General features: G+C 33.3%; 1 protein-coding gene across 1 annotated transcript in view; it reads right to left on the reverse strand.

Annotated features, from left to right (window-relative positions):
- Dhx36 (DEAH-box helicase 36) overlaps nucleotides 1-18,241 on the reverse strand; it is a 40,246-nt gene that overhangs the window by 4,243 nt on the left and 17,762 nt on the right. Inside the window, exons 10-23 of the mRNA XM_027933744.2 lie at nucleotides 17,882-18,022; nucleotides 17,506-17,608; nucleotides 16,690-16,777; nucleotides 15,965-16,020; nucleotides 14,414-14,478; nucleotides 13,411-13,554; nucleotides 11,265-11,382; nucleotides 10,517-10,615; nucleotides 6,755-6,928; nucleotides 6,521-6,607; nucleotides 5,658-5,741; nucleotides 3,723-3,822; nucleotides 3,539-3,629; nucleotides 756-876 (exon numbers count right to left, since the gene is read on the reverse strand). Of these exons, the coding sequence (XP_027789545.1) occupies nucleotides 756-876; nucleotides 3,539-3,629; nucleotides 3,723-3,822; nucleotides 5,658-5,741; nucleotides 6,521-6,607; nucleotides 6,755-6,928; nucleotides 10,517-10,615; nucleotides 11,265-11,382; nucleotides 13,411-13,554; nucleotides 14,414-14,478; nucleotides 15,965-16,020; nucleotides 16,690-16,777; nucleotides 17,506-17,608; nucleotides 17,882-18,022 (1,471 nt within the window). The remainder of the gene's footprint in view (nucleotides 1-755; nucleotides 877-3,538; nucleotides 3,630-3,722; nucleotides 3,823-5,657; nucleotides 5,742-6,520; nucleotides 6,608-6,754; nucleotides 6,929-10,516; nucleotides 10,616-11,264; nucleotides 11,383-13,410; nucleotides 13,555-14,413; nucleotides 14,479-15,964; nucleotides 16,021-16,689; nucleotides 16,778-17,505; nucleotides 17,609-17,881; nucleotides 18,023-18,241) is intronic.

The raw sequence follows: 18,241 nt of genomic DNA on the forward strand, positions 1-18,241 counted from the left end.
TCCCAAGGAGTTATATTCCTACCTCCAAGAAATCTTTTTTTGAGGGGCTGGAGGTGTTTACTGGGGATTGAACTCAGGGGCACTCAACCACTGAGTCACATTCCCAGCCTTATTTAGTATTTTTTTATTTAGAGACAGGGTCTGAGTTGCTTAGCACCTCATCATTGCTGAGGCTGGCTTTGAATTTGCAATCCTCCTGCTTCAGCCTCCTAAGCCGCTGGGATTATAGGCATGTGCCACTGAAATAGAATTTTAAATGAAATATTCTTCATCAATCCAGAAAACACAGATTTCATATTTTTGTTTTAATTTAAAATACACTATTCTTTGGACAAAATATTTTATGAGTGTCAAAACCAAAACACTAGTGTAGCTGAAGTTATTTTTACCTATATATTCAGCATTTTAAAAATCATGTCATAAATAAACGGAATCCACTTAATATTCTGACCAGTACTTATGAGGTATACTGTTGTGCTAACAAAATTGTGCCCACAGTGTAAACTCCTGTACACCATAAAATGCAAGGATCTTTTGAAAGCAGGCTCTCAAAATCACACAAACCAAATATAACTATCTTATTTCATGAACACATAAAGTTCCACCACAATAGTTAAAAGCATAGGTTATCTGTTTAAAAGAATAAAGTTGCAATTTATGTGAGAAGCAAAATTATTCATTATTTTGAACACTATCCATTTATAAGGAAGTAAGGCTGATAGTTCAGATTTATAACTATTTAAATGTTCACTTACACTACTTGTTCTCATCTTCAGGTGATAGATAAGCCAGTTGTAGTGAAAATCTGTTTGCTCCACATTAACAGATTTAGGATGAAGAGCAACCAGGCCATCTGTTTTTGTGTAAACTTTTACCCTTTAAAAAAGTTAAAATGCAGTTTGTTAAGTTTTTTAGGAAATTCTTTTTTTCCCAAAAATTCCAAACATACCCCAGAACCAAAAAGTAATTCCACAGGTGAATTTTTGCAACATATAAATGTCAAAGTTTACATTTAAGAATGATTTTCTTAATGATACATGGGGAAATATCAGCTAAATAAGAACACTCTAAACCATATAACTAACTCTTCTAGGTGTTAATTACTCAATATATTACAAAAAAGCTAACACAATATTCCTTATTTTAAATATATACTATACCACTAAGAATGAAGAACAACAAAAAATCTGAAATAAATGACTAATTAAAAAATTTTACAGAGTGTGTACACAGACGAATATACACTAAAAACAGAATTTTGTTGAGAAGCGAGTTTTGATAAAACCGATTTAAAAGAATCTGACTTAAAATATGGTTAAATGGTCTTAGAGTCACTCAAATCCCTCAATTTCAAAACAGGAATATCTAGAATACATCTATTTTGACAGTTCAATATCGCAATTCTTACGGGGGATCTTTTCTTTAATAAGTTATCACAATTTATAAGAGCTTATAATATTATTCAGGAGTTTATTTTTAAATAGCAATGGAAATTTCTTGTATTCCATAAGAACATAAAAGCTATAATCCACAAATTCTTCCCAATTGCTTTTAATAATATTTTTTTAAGTTCTAAGAATACACAGTTATGAGATTCATTATTCAGAATAAATCAAATTATTTTTTCTGACCCAACAGTTAATTTAACCAATGTCATTCTACAACTATTGGCAAATTTCCACACAGCATCTAACTCTACAGCCTCAGACCCAGCAACCCAACACAGTACAGCAGGGAGGCGGACATACAGCACGTCAATGAGTGTGGCTGTGCTCTATTAAAACAAAAGTTTTTGGCCTTTAAGCCAGAATTTACTGACCCATCTATTCTAGAACAAAACAAAGCCAATCCAAAGAGAACTGTTTTTTCATAAATCCCTCCTAGAATGACAGAGGAAGATAATAAAATATTTGTTTTCAAAGAGTCTCTCTGATAACCTACCCATAAAGTTAGATATAAAGAAAATAATTTTTCAAAGTACTGTAGTTATATGACTTAAAATACAGATAACTCCAACCATAATGATGAAACGTCATCGGTTATCCATAATCTTATACCTTTAAATAGAGTTTCTTGACCTCAGCACTACTGAATTGAACTGGGTAACAATTAACTGTGGGGAGTTCATATGAGATGTTTAGTAGTACCCCTGGCCTCTTGTAAGTGTAAGCACTGTCCCAGTTTTGACAACCTTAAATGTCTCTACACATTGTCCAATATTCTCTGGAGGGGACAAATCACCCCCAGTGAAAACCACTGCCTCAAAACAGTGTTGGCATGCTCTATATTTTTTGCAGATATATTTGCAGTCTTTATTTTCAGGTTATAAATCACAAGGTATCCAACTTTGTGTATGTATACGTGTATGTTGTATTGGGGATCGAACCCAAAACTTTGCTCATATCAGATAAACACTTTACCTGAGCTACATCCCTAGCCCCTGTCTCTTTTCTTTTTAATTTTGAGACAGTTCTCAATAAGTTGCCCAGGTGGGCCTTGAACTTGGCAATTCTCTTGGCTCAACCTCCCAGGTGGGTGGGATTGCCCAAGCTTGGCGGGGTACCAAACATTTTCATTTAACATCAGTTTAATATCTTACATGTTCTTCAACAATGACTGTTTAAATGCCTACCTACAGAACTACAGGATCACAAAGCTATTAATTTCCCCATTGGTATTAGACACGTATGTTGTTTGCAATGCCACTAGTAAATTAAAATGCACAGTTATCAGTGCATTGGGTCAATGACTATTTTAATGACTCCTGATATATAATTAAAATCTAGACTTGCCTTCCAAAAGTGTGGCAACAATTCACATACCACTAGTCATTGGTGACTTTCAGCTTCTCTGTACTTATGGAATTTACTTATTGGGCAGAAATATGCCTCACAGTTGTTCCCAATTACTACAGAGGCTATTTGTGTGTGTTTCTATACTAGATATACTTTATTTCTCAAAACAGTGAAATAACCACAAACTTATTTAAAGAGTTGTTATCCATTTTGCAATAAGAAAAATCACTGAAACAAACACTACTTAACCAATCTGCATGTAGGCACTTGTTTTTTAAAGCTGACTGGCTTTCAAATATTTACATTGGTATCATGTTAGTTTACTAACTTTCTTTGTAATTAATGAGTGATCAGATAGGTGACTCTTAGGATGTGTTCTGAGTTTGCTGCCTTCTAAGTGATGAAAATAAAGATGAAGCTGTGTGCGGTGATGCACACCTGTAATCCCAGTAGCTTGGGAGGCTGAGGCAGGAGGATCACAAGTTCAAAGCCAACCTCAGCAATTTAGCAAGATCCTGTCTCAAAAAAAAGGAAAGGGCTGGGGGATGTGAAGCAATCCTGGATTCATTCCCCAGTACACCCCCAAATATATATATATATATATATATATATATATATATATGAAGAATATGGCCTAAATATGAGTAAGAACACTTTACAATTAAAAGCCCTATTAAATTAGAGGACTTCAAAAGTTCACGGAAGAGAACTGCAAGTAATCCTTAGTAATCTTCAATGCTTACATTTTTCTTTTTTTACCCAAATTTAGTCGAATTTTAGCAACTTTGGGATATAAACCAGCACAGATGACAGCTTTAATTATCTTCTCATTATCTAGGGGGGTGGAAAGGTAGAGGGGGAAAAAAAGTAAAATACTGAGACAATGGACAACAGTGCAAGTTATTTACACTTTGTTTTCTCCTTTACCTGAATTTATATTAGATTCTGGGTCTTTAGGATTTCTACTGCTTACAAATCCAGCTCCAAGAAGATGCTCAGCAAACTGTCCTTTCATGTTATGCAGCATCTAGAGAGCAATGGTAACAAGCAGAACCAGAACACTGTTCACACACTAGGGGTATAAAGCATATACTCATAAGTAAAGTTAATTATAAACTGTCCTTGCTTTATGAGAACACTTTTTTACAAAAATATAATATTTTAAAGGAGGTGTTGGCAAATATAAAAACTAGGTTTTGTCAACAGAATGCTATTGGAACACAGTCACATCGTATCATTTACATATTGTGTAAGGCTGCTTTTGAATTGTAATTATAAAGATGAATAATTCAACACAGACTATACAGCCTGAAAGTGTGAAGTACATTCTGGCCTTTTATAGACAAAGTTTGCAAATCACTGATATTTAAGGATTATTTCATTTTGCAAAAAAGTCATCAATAGAATTTCAATAACTGCTCCTCACTCCATATTTTTTTTTAGGGGGGGGTGAACAAAACACAAAATAACCAACATTAACCAACACCCATATTTCTGTTACTAAGAATGAACTCTTGTTAATGAATGGGCACATACACTTTTAAGAAAATTATGATTTGAGTACAAATGATACATGGCTCAGTAAAAGCATTCAAAAAATAGAAGTACTAATGAAGAAACTTCCCTCATCTCAAGTATCTTCAGATATAATCATTATTAAGTAGATATTCATTATGCAGAGATGTTAACAAATTATATCCTAATAATGAGATCAGTTTTAAAAACAATAGTTAACTTCAGTTCAATTTGAAGAAACTACAGACATGAAAGTGAACAGTCATTAAATGAGTCTACAGTTTCATATCCCAAGAAAGATTTTCTACGGAATTCCTTTTAAGCTTAAGAGATTATAAAACAGACTTGGGTCACCTCTATGCAAGATTTCATTTTCCTATCTACTGTTCCCTATAACTGACTTTGTCATCTTGGTTCCTATTACCATTCAGGATAAAGATCTTTACATTCTGCTCTGTATGTATAACTCCTTCACCCCTTTACTCCTTTGTGTAAGTTCTCTATATAAATAAAAGTACACTACCAGCTGACTCAGCGTGTGTTCTCCATTCCTTAAATCTTCATTTGATTCAACTCTTAGTAAGAAGCATTTCACTATCAATGAGTTTTTCAAAAGCTCACAGGCACAGTATCTCTTGAGGGCTTTCTTAAATGCTCATCCTTTGTCTTTAGTTGAATTAGTATCTTTAATGGACATATCTCAACACTTCAATTAAGTCATCTTTTATACTTCTAATTCACTTTATTTTTTCCATTTCAGAGGAAGTCCTTTACTTGTTTCTGAATATTCATTTATACACGATTTCTATATAGAGATATCTACTGTCCTCGTGATGTATAAGTCCTGTCTAAAAATTTTTTATTATTTAACTGCTTTAAGTTTTGTCCTTTTTAGCTAAATCCATAAACTGACCAACTCAAGCCTTTCTTCTATGGCAATAATTACTTTCAAGGGTGTCCATTTTGTTCTTTATGATTTTCTTTTGGTCTTCAATTTGGGTTCCTAGCTCAGCAGTCTTCTACTGGCTTATTTTCTTTCATATGCTTTATGAAATACATATTCACATTAAATTATTTCATATCATAAAATGGTTAAGATTTCTTCTGTTGAAAGATGCTAGGTTCCATTCATTTTTTTCTTTAGCCTCAATATCTTTCAGAGTTGTCAAGTCACTTTTCAGTTTGCTAATGACTGAGCATTTTTTAAATTAGGCTGAATTCTTCATTCATATCTCATATAATTATACATACACTTTGTACATATCACATCTTACTACATATCCAGTTATACAAAATGGATACAGATATACTCCAATGTGGTAATTACTGCAAAACATTCATCATTACCTGCAGTGTGTTTGAGGACAGAAAATACTCCCAGCAGTAGTCCTTCTCATATCTAAAACCACGCCGCCTAGCTTCTTCCCAGCCCTATGGGGCAAAAAAAGAAGAAATCTACTCACAGCAATCCCTGGAGCAAAGATTATTTACTAGTTTCCTTCTTTATTTAATAACAGTCTAATCTTCCATTGATGTTTCATTTTCTTTGTAAAAAAAAAATTCAAAGAATTTCAAAATTTATAAAGTAAAAATCACACTTATGATGCTGGTCCCTAAGAAATCTGTCACTCAAGTTCCAGGTTTTTATACAAATAAGTAAAAGTCAAAGAGTAAGAGATTGTGTACTTTACACAAAATGGCATCATACCATACATAACTGGACTAAATGCCACCTACATTTTCAAAGAAGAGTATTAAAGATTTCTGTTCAGGTAAGCCTGACTTACAAAAGCAGAAAACATTTTCCTAATCTAAATCGTGTACATGGTTATGATATTCTATCAAAATGTTAAATCTGAATACAAGAGTAATTGATTAATGAATAAAGACTGTCTGTCATATAGGTCAGTAAGACAAAAATACAAAAGAATGATAACAAATATAAAAACAAATTCATTTGGTTTATTTGTACCTGCTCCCCCCAACCAAAAAATAATAATAATTTTTAAATAATCCTTTTTCCAAAAGGGTAAATGTAACAATCTATTTCAAAACTAAAAATAAATTATTTTTTCAAATGTTCGCCTAATTTCAAACATTCTTAGCCCTTCCCCCTGAATCTATAATATAGATTTTTAAAAGTTAAATATGCTCCTGTTCTACTGTCAGCTTTCCACTTGAATACAATCCAGAACAAGATCTTTTTTTACCTCAAATGCATTCACAACGGTCAGGTGATCACTTCTAGTTTGCTTTGCCAATTCCTTTCTTCTTGCATCTGCAATCTTTTCTTTACCCTAAAATAAAAATTTAAAAAATCAATTTAAATTGTTCTGATACTATAACAAAGAATATTCTAATAAAAAGGTGCTGAAAAAATATTACACAAACAACTGCAATTTTCAGTATCTAAAAATGCACATCCTTTATTCCGTCCTTCTTACCAATGGAATGACAAAGGGATCTTTAAAGCTGAGACTAGCAGCAATGGTGAGCACTGGGTCTAAGCAGCAGAAGAGAGCGCCAAAAAGAATCATCTTCCCAATATGTGGCTCAACTGGTAACCGGGCTAAGTGGACTCCAAGAGGTGTCAGTTCTTCTAGTTTATCCAGAGCATTCTGTAAAGAAAGTTTATTTTAAAAATAGACATGGTAAAGCATTACATTAAAGCTATTTTAGTTTTTTTCTTTAAAAAGATAACTTAATGCCTCAATATTGTTGTTTCAATTTTCTTCATCAAAACATAAATTATGATGTCATTAAAGGTTAGAAAGTTATTTAAATAATAACAAAATTAGTCCACAATCTGGCTTTGTTGGAAATGGTATGAGAGAAATAACAAACTAGCAAACTTTCAGTCAAATAAAGAAAATCACCCAATAAAGCACAAGAGTGGTGGAAAAAAGAAAAAAAAAGATGTGACTATATATTTGGATGAAGCGTAGAGCCCCTAGATTCTACTAGTTTAGGTGCTAGGAGATAGCAAGGCAGAAGATAAAAGGCCTATCTAGAACCATGGGAAATGGGAATGACTTCTGCTCTGATTTCCTAGTCTCTGGTCCAACCATACTTGTGGACAGCTAGAAAGTGGCCTGATGAAACCAAGAAGCTAAGAAAGACCTATAAGAATTAAAAGTCTAAAATATGGATTCGGGGAGGTAAGCTCAGAGGTCAGGCCTCTTTTCCTGGCAGAATAATAAATGCTCTCTGGACACAAATACAAACAAGAATTTAAAAAAAAAAAAAGAAAGAAATCCATAAGCATCCCACTGGACACAAATTTCTAAATACTTAGGGAGGGAATACCACTGATCTTAAGAAAAGCTCTCATAGACAGTAAAATCATAATAGCCCTAATTCTTGAACCTAGTGTTAATACCTAACTCTGACAGAGACATTTGAGCAAAGGAAAACTACTAAATAATTTTACACATGAAAAATACAAAATACTGCAAAGGCAAGTGAATCCTAGCAACTGATTTCAGAAATGAAAACTGGCTTAACATCTGAAACATCAAAATAATTCAACACATAAATAACAAAAACTCAAAAGCAGAAAAAATATAGTTACTAGTATAAATGCATTTTGCAGCATTAATAATTATAAACAAGGTCAATATTAAAAAATGAATTTTCATTTCTATCAGACTTACAAGAAAAGGAAAAACCTAAAAGTTAGTGTAGAATCCAAACATACCACTAACCTACAAATAAATCTTTAAAAATACACATAAAACCCTAAAAATGGAAATTCTAAATCAAATAAAAGATGGTAGATACTGTTCTTATTAATAACACATTATAAATGTCAATTCTCCCCAAATTGCTAAATCAGTATACCCCTGGATGAGGATAGAAATATAACCAATAGATTGCCTAGAAAGAGATGAACAAATCCATAAACACTTGATCAATGACAAAGGCCTCAGAATAAAACTGGATAGATACTTCTATAAAGGGTATCTGATCAAAAAAATCTTCATAATTAAGTAAGAAGACATGCTGTGGGGCAAAAAGCAATAACCTTTAAGACTGATATATTTGACTGGATTAAAGTCAGGCATTGGTTTATCAAGACCTTAAAAAAAAGAGGAAAAAAAACAGATATGTGCAATATACAATGACAAAGGGTGCAGACTGAGTCCCTGAGAAGTATATCTCATCTTCAACCCAGCAGAAAAACAGGGACCAACAATTTGTAGAAAGGACTTTCCAATGGACAATAAACATGAAAACCGCCCACAAATTCATGGAAATGAGAATTAAAACTACAAATTAAAACATCTGCATACCTAACCAGTATGGCTAGAGTAAGGCTGGTAATACCCAGGTTAGTGAAGCTACAGAGCAATAATGAGAACTCTCCCATAGGATAAATGCAAGTGCTTTGACAACTCTGGAACATTGCAGGGCAACATCTACCAAATTTTATCATACATAATGCCACCTTATGACCCAGTGGATTCATACCTAAGTATATACCCATGAACATTCTCACCAGGAAACACTGATTATTGAATGTTCATACCAGTGTATATACAGTAGCCCAATATAGGCCATGACAATAATATATGCCAAAGAAATCAAAATGAATAACAGCTAAAAGCAACAGTGCACATGAATCCATAAAGTTAAATTAAAGAAACCACAACTCTATTTCTCCCGCCCAAAGCAGGGGAAAAAATCCGTAATCTTATGTAAGATCATGTGAAGTTCATAGAATCGACAAAATTAAACTGAATTCTTTACAGGAATGCACGTTTGTAGGAAAAACCACAAAGAAAAAGAATCAAGGGGTTACTATTAGTCATGACAGAGGTTAGCTTCAGGATTAAGAGACAGGAGCAACTGGAGAGATCAGGAAGGTGGCTTGTACCACACTACTGATGTCCATTGCTTCTCAACACAGGCACCAGCCCATGCTTACTTTGTGGTGCATCCTTAAGGTACACAATCTAACTTTGCTCACTTTTGCTAGATGTGCATGATGCTGTATTTCACAATAAAGCTTTTTAAAACTGGACCTCAGTCCCTCCTACAAACAGCTACAAAAGGCTCTTTTATTCAGTCAGGAGACAGGAAGTCATCTCATTCAGGATTCAGAGTCCAGCTGATTCCTCTGGTTGTCTATTGATTCTCTGATAACCACCTAGCTCTCCACACCTACTCCTCAATTCCAGTAATATCACTAAACTTAATCCAATTCCAAGAGATCAGTGCTTTTTTGTTTAAGCACTATTATGTGGTTCCAATATATTTAAATTACCAAATATTACCTACATGAATGGATTCTGAAAACTTATGAAATATGTAAAAATAAGTCTTTGCCAGCCTCCAACCCATCACTAACCATGAGAATTTATAGCAAAGACAGAAATGTCCTATTTCTGTGCTGTCCGGTATGGTTGCTGTATATGCTACTGAGCATTTGAAATGTGTGAGTAGAACTGAGATACAGACTATCTAAATTAATGCATAATTTAAACTGGCACATCTGGCCTCATGTATAGTGGACGTCTCAGCTTTAGCCCTGTGGGCCTTCTGCCCAGGTTGGGCATTAACTTGCAGCCACTCCTGAGCCTCTCTGGCTATGGTCCTCTGCAGAAGTGTCTACCCACTCAGTGGTCAATAAACTGAACGTGGTTTCTCAAACCACTAATCTCACAAAAAGTAACTAATGAAATCAGAAATAAGCAATAGTAAAATGCCAGGTTGAAGACTAGTATTTTGGAGAAAGACTACATGCTAGTATTTCTTCAAAAAACATGTAAGAGTTGCCTTTATAAAATGACCATGCTATCATTAAATTATTTGGATGTGATAAAAAATTATATTAATAAGAAATAATAGAATAAGCCAACGAGGTTTATTTCAAGAATCTACAAAAAGAGCATACTTGAAAAATTTCAAAATGTCACGCAATTTTAAATCAGGCCTCCAATGGGGGAAAAAAAAAGTGTAGAAAGGGCCCAGTATCCTAAGAACACAACAAAAGTATCATTTTATAACTTTCTAATTCACATCATGTATACTAAACTGAGAGCCACATGGTTAGTCAGAGTCAACACTGCACCTTCCTCCAGTCTATTCTGCAGTAATATGTTTTATAATTAGTTGGCTTATCTACTCTGACACTCTGACTCAAAGTTAGATTAAAAAAAAAAAAAAGAAAGAAAGAAAGAAAACAAACAAAAAGCCCAACTTACCAGTTCCATCAGGTGTTTTATGGACAGTAACACTGCCTCATTTGATGGTGGATCCATTAACCTACTCAGAAAATAAGCAATTCCACCTAGTCTTAAAATCTGGGGAAAGAAAATATGATTAAACATATGTCACACATCAACATAATTATTTAGCCCTACCTATATGGATCTCTCAAACAAAACACTAATCTTACAATTTTCAAACTAGTTATTTTACCAAAATGAATTATTATGTGTGATTTTACTAAAACATGTTTAAAAACCTATATACTGCTTTCTACCAACAACTTTGTTAGTGAGAAAAGTGGTAGCCCGTTAAAATCTCAACACGTTAATTATTATCTTCAAAATAAGGCTAGTTATATCAAAATATGTAAAATAAGATGCTAAAAGAGATGAGTAACATATAACAAGGAAAAGATATCTATCATAAGAACAGCTAACATTTATTGAGCACTCACTGTATCAGAAATTCTGAGAATTTTATATGAAGAGAGATAATCTGCCCAGTAATAGAAGGAGCTTTCAGAGGGCAACGGGGATCCAGAGAGGCAGCCATGCTCCACAGCAATACTTGATTTTAAAACTCGTTAGTACACAACTCAAGGAAATTTGGTGACACAAGCAAAAACAAGTATACGGTAATAATTCCTTCCTGAAGATTAATATATTAACATCTTCTAAACAAGATGTTGAAAATAAAAACACTACTCTCCACTTTGTTTCTTAACTATGCCACCTAATTTACCTTTATCTGCAAACAAAGTTCTTCCAAAGGTGTTCTCAGAATCTCTGGTAGTTGATAATCATCCAGAAGACTTGCTCTCAGGCCATTATACAGGTGATAGCAATGCCCAGGTTGAACTCTTAAAAAAAAAAAAAAAAAAAAAGGTTATCAATGACTTTTAGAACTCCAAATAAAAGGAGGAAGGGAAAGCAGCCAGTATAATATCTACTTCTCATAAAGCACGAAATTACTATTTCAATTCTATGAATCCTATTTCATTCTTCTCCTCTGTTTGGAATAAAATCCTAAATCCTCTATCCCAATGTCCTGAATTGTTTGTCCCGTCTTTCACTTTTTAACTTTATTCTGTCTTAAATTAATATGTAGTAACTGTACATATTTCTGGGATTCAGTGTGTTGATATTGAGCAAACCAAATAACTGGCATTTCCATCTCACTTTCATTAATGCAAGTGTGAAGCTTCTCAGAGCCTCTCTTCCAGCTCTTCAGAAACTATGTAATGATACTGTGAATCGTAGTCACCCTACAGTGAACTAGAACTCGTAACTCCTAATTGTATTTAAGTACCTGCCATGTCCCAGTTTAAGAAAAAAATTAAGGCTCCCTTCCCTCTTCCAATAATTTGGTTCTCTATTTCTGATGGATTCCAGACTACTATGCTTAGTAACAGCAATCTATTTAAGCCAAGGCCAAGAGGTACAACACAACCTCAACCTCAACTATGCCTTGAAAGTTTTTTTTTTTTTTTTAAACAAACACTAGTATTACATTAACGCGTGTGTGTGTGTGTGTGTGTTTTTAAAGATTTTAAGTACATTTTATTCAGTGACTTCTCAGAGGGTCCCTGGAATTTGTTGTTTTATGTTTGTAACTAGTGAAAAGTATACTATTTTTTGGACAACGATGAGGACAAATGTGAAGGGATGACAGTAACGCATACATTTTCAAACGGAATAAATATTTCTATAGGCTGTTTCTGCTATAAGAATAAAAATAAAATCTAAAAATCTTAGTTATTTTTGCCAAGTCTTTCTAGACCCACCATTATATAACATGTCTGAGAAAGACCCTACTAGATACTAAGAGTACATCCATTGAGGACGATACACGATGGCGTTTTCTGGCCTCCAAAATAGCCACCTATCTAAATTGGGCTTTGCTAAAGGAATAATTTTGGTTCAACAACATCAACTGCATAATCTTTTAATTGGCTGACTGGAAATCAAATTCTACTGAGAAAATCCATGAAGGTTATAATAGGTGAGTCAAAACTTTACAGATATAGTACAAATTTAAAACAAAATTCCAGTAATCTCACTGGGATGATAAAATGGTCAACAAGGTTTCTTTTAACTCTCCTTTTCTTAAATAGTCCATATATAAAGATTAATGGATATCTTTTCTTCCTGTAAGAAGCAAAAGAAAAATTCTCTTCTGCAACTCCAGAGTGATTCTATCACTCATGAATGAGTGTAAAACTATTGTAGAATACACATTTCTAAGTCCAATTATTTCTCAAGGCAAATAATTTTCCCACCATTGAGTGAGAAATTTTTACTTTATATACTACTACCACATTAATGCAGAAAAGGTACTTTCCTTGTTTTTCTCCTAGTAACTAATGTTTTTCTCCTGGTAACATTCTAGGAGCCTAGAATGTGGAGCCAGAGGGCCCAGAAATAAAATCCTGGCTCTGTTACTTAAAAAGCTGTGTGACTTTGGACACATTACTTCTATCTTTATTTCCTTACTCTTACAAATGGAGACAATAGCCTATTACATGCCACTGTGGTGAGGATTAAGCAAAGTCAATACATATGACCTAACACTCAAATAGTATTAGATGTTATTATGATTAATATGCACTTTATAAAAGGGAATGGAAACAAGATTATAAAAAATATTAATTTTAGTTAAACAGACTGAAGAATTGGAGGTAAAATATTCATAAAGTAGAAAACATGGCAGATACTCTTCCAAATCCAAATAAACTATAAATAAAAACAATTTTCTCACTTAAAAATATGTCATAGTAAGTTCAAAATAATATGAAAGGTGACTCTTCCAATAAATATTTTAAATCACAACATATTTTGCTACACAAGAACTATATTTTCTAAAGGCTTTGAATGAAGTCCCATCTTACCTTCCAGCTCGACCTTTCCTCTGTTTGGCATTAGCTTTACTAACCCACTCGGCAGACATTGTGCTGATGTTGTTCTGAGTGTCAAAGTGTGTCTCTTTAATTTTTCCTCCATCTATCACATAAACTACGTCATCTATGGTAATGCTGTTTGGAAAATAAAACAAATTATCAGACATCAAATGCTCTATTAATCTATAAAAGACCTACTATTTTTTCTTTTTTTGTATCAAGTATTGAACAGGGATGTATAACTACTGAACCACATCTCCAGCTGGTTTTTATTTTGAGACAGGGTCTCAGTAAGTTGCTTAAGGCCTTGCTAAGTGGCTGAGACTGGCTTTGAACTTACAATCCTCCTGCCTCACTCAGACTCCTGAGCTGCTTGGATTACAAGCATGTGCCACTTTGCCCTACCAAATAGGGTTACTAGATCAAGTTGTACTTTGCAGCTCAGGATTTCCACCAATCTTCTCAAACTTACCAACACTACAAGATCAAGCACCTAACAGTGGGCAGCATGAGTGGCAATTCCTACTGGCCCACAACCACACTTCATAGCTTTTCTGGCCTTTTCATACCGAGCTCTATGGGCACCAAGTGCCATGACTTGGTATCAGTTTCTATAGGTAAAATGTTCCAGCAACCAAACTGTATATTAGTACCTCCAAGAGAACATAAGAAATTTTAAAGCCTGTATGTAATAACACCTAATACCAAATAGTAACATTACCCAACGAGGGAAGAGGCAAAAAGACCTAAATTTATCTCAGCTCCCATGCTTTGTTATAAAAGGTCTGAAAAGGATATCACTTAAAAGGCTGTTTTAATGAGAGAGCTAAAAAATGACAGGTATTATAAATAAAACAAAATAAAGCTATGCTTACCACTATGACTAAGTTAAACAGAAAATATTTTTAAGTAATTACAAAAATCTGGTAGAGAAAACAAGACTAGGTTTATTAATAATTCATGTCATCAATAGTGATATTTAAACTCTCTTTACCTAGTCTCTGCAATGTTGGTAGCAATTACTATCTTCCGAACACCAGGAGGAGTTCTTTTAAATACCTGTAAAAATAAATACATCAAAATCCCAAAAGTAGACTACTTTATATTACACTATTACTTTAGCTACTGTTCACTGTTAACACTGTGTTGGTTAGATGACATGTATCCATAGATGTATTTATGAAGTATCCTTCATTTTCAATACTACAAAATTCTTCTCTTAGTAAATCAGTTCCCACAGATGTAATTTTATCAAAAACAGCATTGCAAACACTAAAAAAGCATTGCAAATAAAATGTGCTTTATATGTATATAAAAATATCTTGAACATAAAAGAGGATTTATTTAAGTGAGACGGGACAGAGTTCCTGAAGGATGAGAGGGAGACAACAGGGGTTTCCCTATAACACATCTTTTAACAAAAGCTTGAGGGTGTGAGGCAGAGGAAGAGAAGTACAGTTTAAGGGTAAGAACTATAAGATAAGCAATGGGTAAGAACATGGGACCAGGAGACAGATGCCTAATTCATCAGACTGGATGTCAGCTGGCTATAACACTGTGTATCAGTTTGAGAGTAGATTGGAATAAAAACTCCTCTACAAAACTGACTCATAAAAATAATACTGTCCTTGACAATGCTACCAACGGATCAGACAGACAGGTGTCAAGCAGTACTGGCTGTACTGCATATACTTATACAATAATCAATAGAGCAAATGTCATTTCTTAACACATATTCTCCAGCAAAGAAATACATTCTTTACTAAATTCAGAGGTCAAAGAGGTATAGCCACACTGGTACTCTTCCATCCAGTCTTTGATATCAGGAGTTAATGCTTCCCACCTTTCTTCCCTCACCCATGTACCTGTATCTAATTCAGCTAGCTGAATCTTAATCAGAGCTAAGGTACCCACAAATAGAGTATTTAAAGAGTCTTAATATTTTCCTACAAAAAGAAGAGTGGAAAAAGTAGAGGGAAACAAGATAGATTTTTCTGATCAATTTCTTTCTCCTATGGCCTGAAACACTGTAATCCAGAAAAACTGCCTTTCCTCTGAGATTGAAGAGTTCATTCTAATTAGGGAAACCTTTGTATCTGACAGAGCTAAGATTCATCATATGTCACTGACAAAAAAGGAAAACTCCCATGCCTGCTAATATATTAATTGTGTTAAATGAATATCTCAAACATCAAGCTGTATTATGTCACAGAGAACTGTTTTCTAGGTTGTGTTTTTTTAGTGATATTCACATATCTTTTTCTTTTATTCAGGAAACCCAACAAGTTAGGTAAACCAATTCTTTAAACTTTTGCCTAATGTTGACAGAACTAATGTGATTTGTGGATTACCTTCTGTTATTCAACTTTTTGTGCAAACATCCCCTGAAAACTTATTTGCAAAGGTTCTCAAGGAAGTATTTGTTATAATGGATTACTATTTGAAAATGTTCCTTAAAAAAAAAAAAAACCAAAGAAAACACACAACAAGCAGTTAAAACTTGTATAGTTGGAAAGACAAAGAAAAACTAAATTTTACAACATACCTGTGTCTGGTTTACTGTAGGCATCAGCGAATGCAAAGGTATAATAATAAACTTATCTGAAAATTAAAAAAGTAAATTGAACTTTTTGATAAAGAGATAAAGACTCATCAAACATATAAAATAATGAATTCAGATACTGAATCACATAATATTTAATTTACATTTCTACATAATAATCAGGTCAACTTAGTTTTCTAGAATTTTTGCTTTCTGAGTACTCTAGCAGGATCTAATTGACATTTTATTTTGTTAATTTACTTTGTGACAATGAGCATTTCCCCCAAATTCTTAAAGAATGCTCAAAAGCTGGAGTGATCCTTTCAAATTTCACCAATAAATGTTATTAACTCTATCCCCATCATTATTCAAACTTGTACTAGATGAAAAAAAAAAAAAAATGAAAAACCCCAATACCAACATTATAACTCACTTAAGAGCTTAATTTTGTTAGGTAAATTTAGAAAAAGAGGTAAAATATTCTCTTCATAATGCTAGATAAAGAGCTTCACTACATACCCAGAAGCTTCACTTGTGATTCAGACCTTTTAGAAGACCCCAACTTGTTATTTAAAAAAACAAAAACAAAATAATAACAATGTAGATTTATATCATCAAGTTTCTTCACTGAGGTAGCTACAGAAATAATACTTCCTTAAGTTAAAGGGAAAAAAATACATGTTTCAACTATTGCTGTTAAATTACTATAAAATATATTAACATAATACCTGATTTAAACATCACTTGGGACATCAAGAGATCATGTAATGTGCTGATGTTGTCCCAGCCTGGTAGAAAGACCAGTATTGCACCATCCTATGTAGAGGAGAAATAACTATTACAAAGGATGACATCAACAAAACATGCTACATCATAAAATTCTGTACATACTTAAAAATTATACTAGCTCTGGATAATTTTATTAATATCTAAAAGCATTCAAGATCTTATTGATTGATCAACTGTGGTACTGGGGATTAAACCCAGGATGCATACCACTGAGCTACATCCCCAGCCCTTTTACATTTTTATTTTAAGACAGTCTCTAAATGGCCCCGGTTGGCCTCCTGCTTACCCTCCCAAACTGCAGGTGTACATTACCATGTTCAGCTACAAAATCACTTTTAGAAATATGATTTATAATCCAAAGACTTAATTTGTTTAGTCTTTTCTTTAGATAGGTCAAATTCCCAAATTCTTTGATATTTTGAGATTATTTCTAGTGTCAAAACAATTTCAACAAATCTAGTCTTTTTATTGGGAAAAAATTTTGCTAACTACATCTGGGACTTTTTTTTTTCTATTAATCATTGCTTTATAATTTATAATACAGAAAAATGGAATTCATTCAGTCAACTTCATGTATGCACATAATTTGATTAAACTCATTCTCCAGTACCTTTCCTTTCCCTCATCCCTTCCCTGATCCATTTGCTTCTACAAATGTATTTTTTGAAAGCATTTAGAAAATTATTCTTTTCATGGTTTTAATGATAATAAAATTAAAATGGTGCCACTTGAAGAAAAAAATAAACAAAACTAACCTCTTCTTCCAAAACAATGTACCGAATAAGGGCAGCAATCAAATTCAGATCAACTTTATCATCATCCATCATTTCTATAACATCTACAGTACTTGCAGAATACCTATCAAAATTAAAAAGAGTGTCATGAAGTACTTGATAGTTTCCTGTGGTTTAATGTACTATAAAAATTTACTTAATCTATAAACAAACAACAAAAAAAAAACATCAACAGAAACATGCTGAAACAATAAATAGCATTTAAAAGTTAAACTGGCATTGCTTAGCTGGAATGAAATTTACAAAACTTTCAAGCATGCAAAAATAAAAAGACTACTTGACATTTTGTTCAGCTATTCAGCCACAGTGGTCTCACCTTCAAATAACATAAACTCACCTTCTTCGCAGTTCCCTGATGTAATCTGGCCATCGTTCTTTATAGATTGCTTCTTTTTCTTCTTTTTCTTGTCTATTTACATGTCCTTGCATGAAACCCCTCTTAAACTGGGATCTCTGTTCTTTTTGTTCTGGAACATATCTGAAATAAAAAGAATCTTCAACATTTTCACATTTTTTAAAGTCTCTGGTTCTAACTAACATCTGAATATCTGAAGCTTTTTATAATGAGGATTTATAAAAGGGTCCTAAAGAACATTTTTACTATAATTTCCAGTAAAAAATATAAAAATATCAATTTTGGGGAGGTGTTCATTAAATGAAACTTGACAAGTCAGATAATAATCATTCTTCTCTACTG

This window comes from Marmota flaviventris, chromosome 8, assembly GCF_047511675.1.
Source record: "Marmota flaviventris isolate mMarFla1 chromosome 8, mMarFla1.hap1, whole genome shotgun sequence".
NCBI lineage: Eukaryota > Metazoa > Chordata > Mammalia > Rodentia > Sciuridae > Marmota > Marmota flaviventris.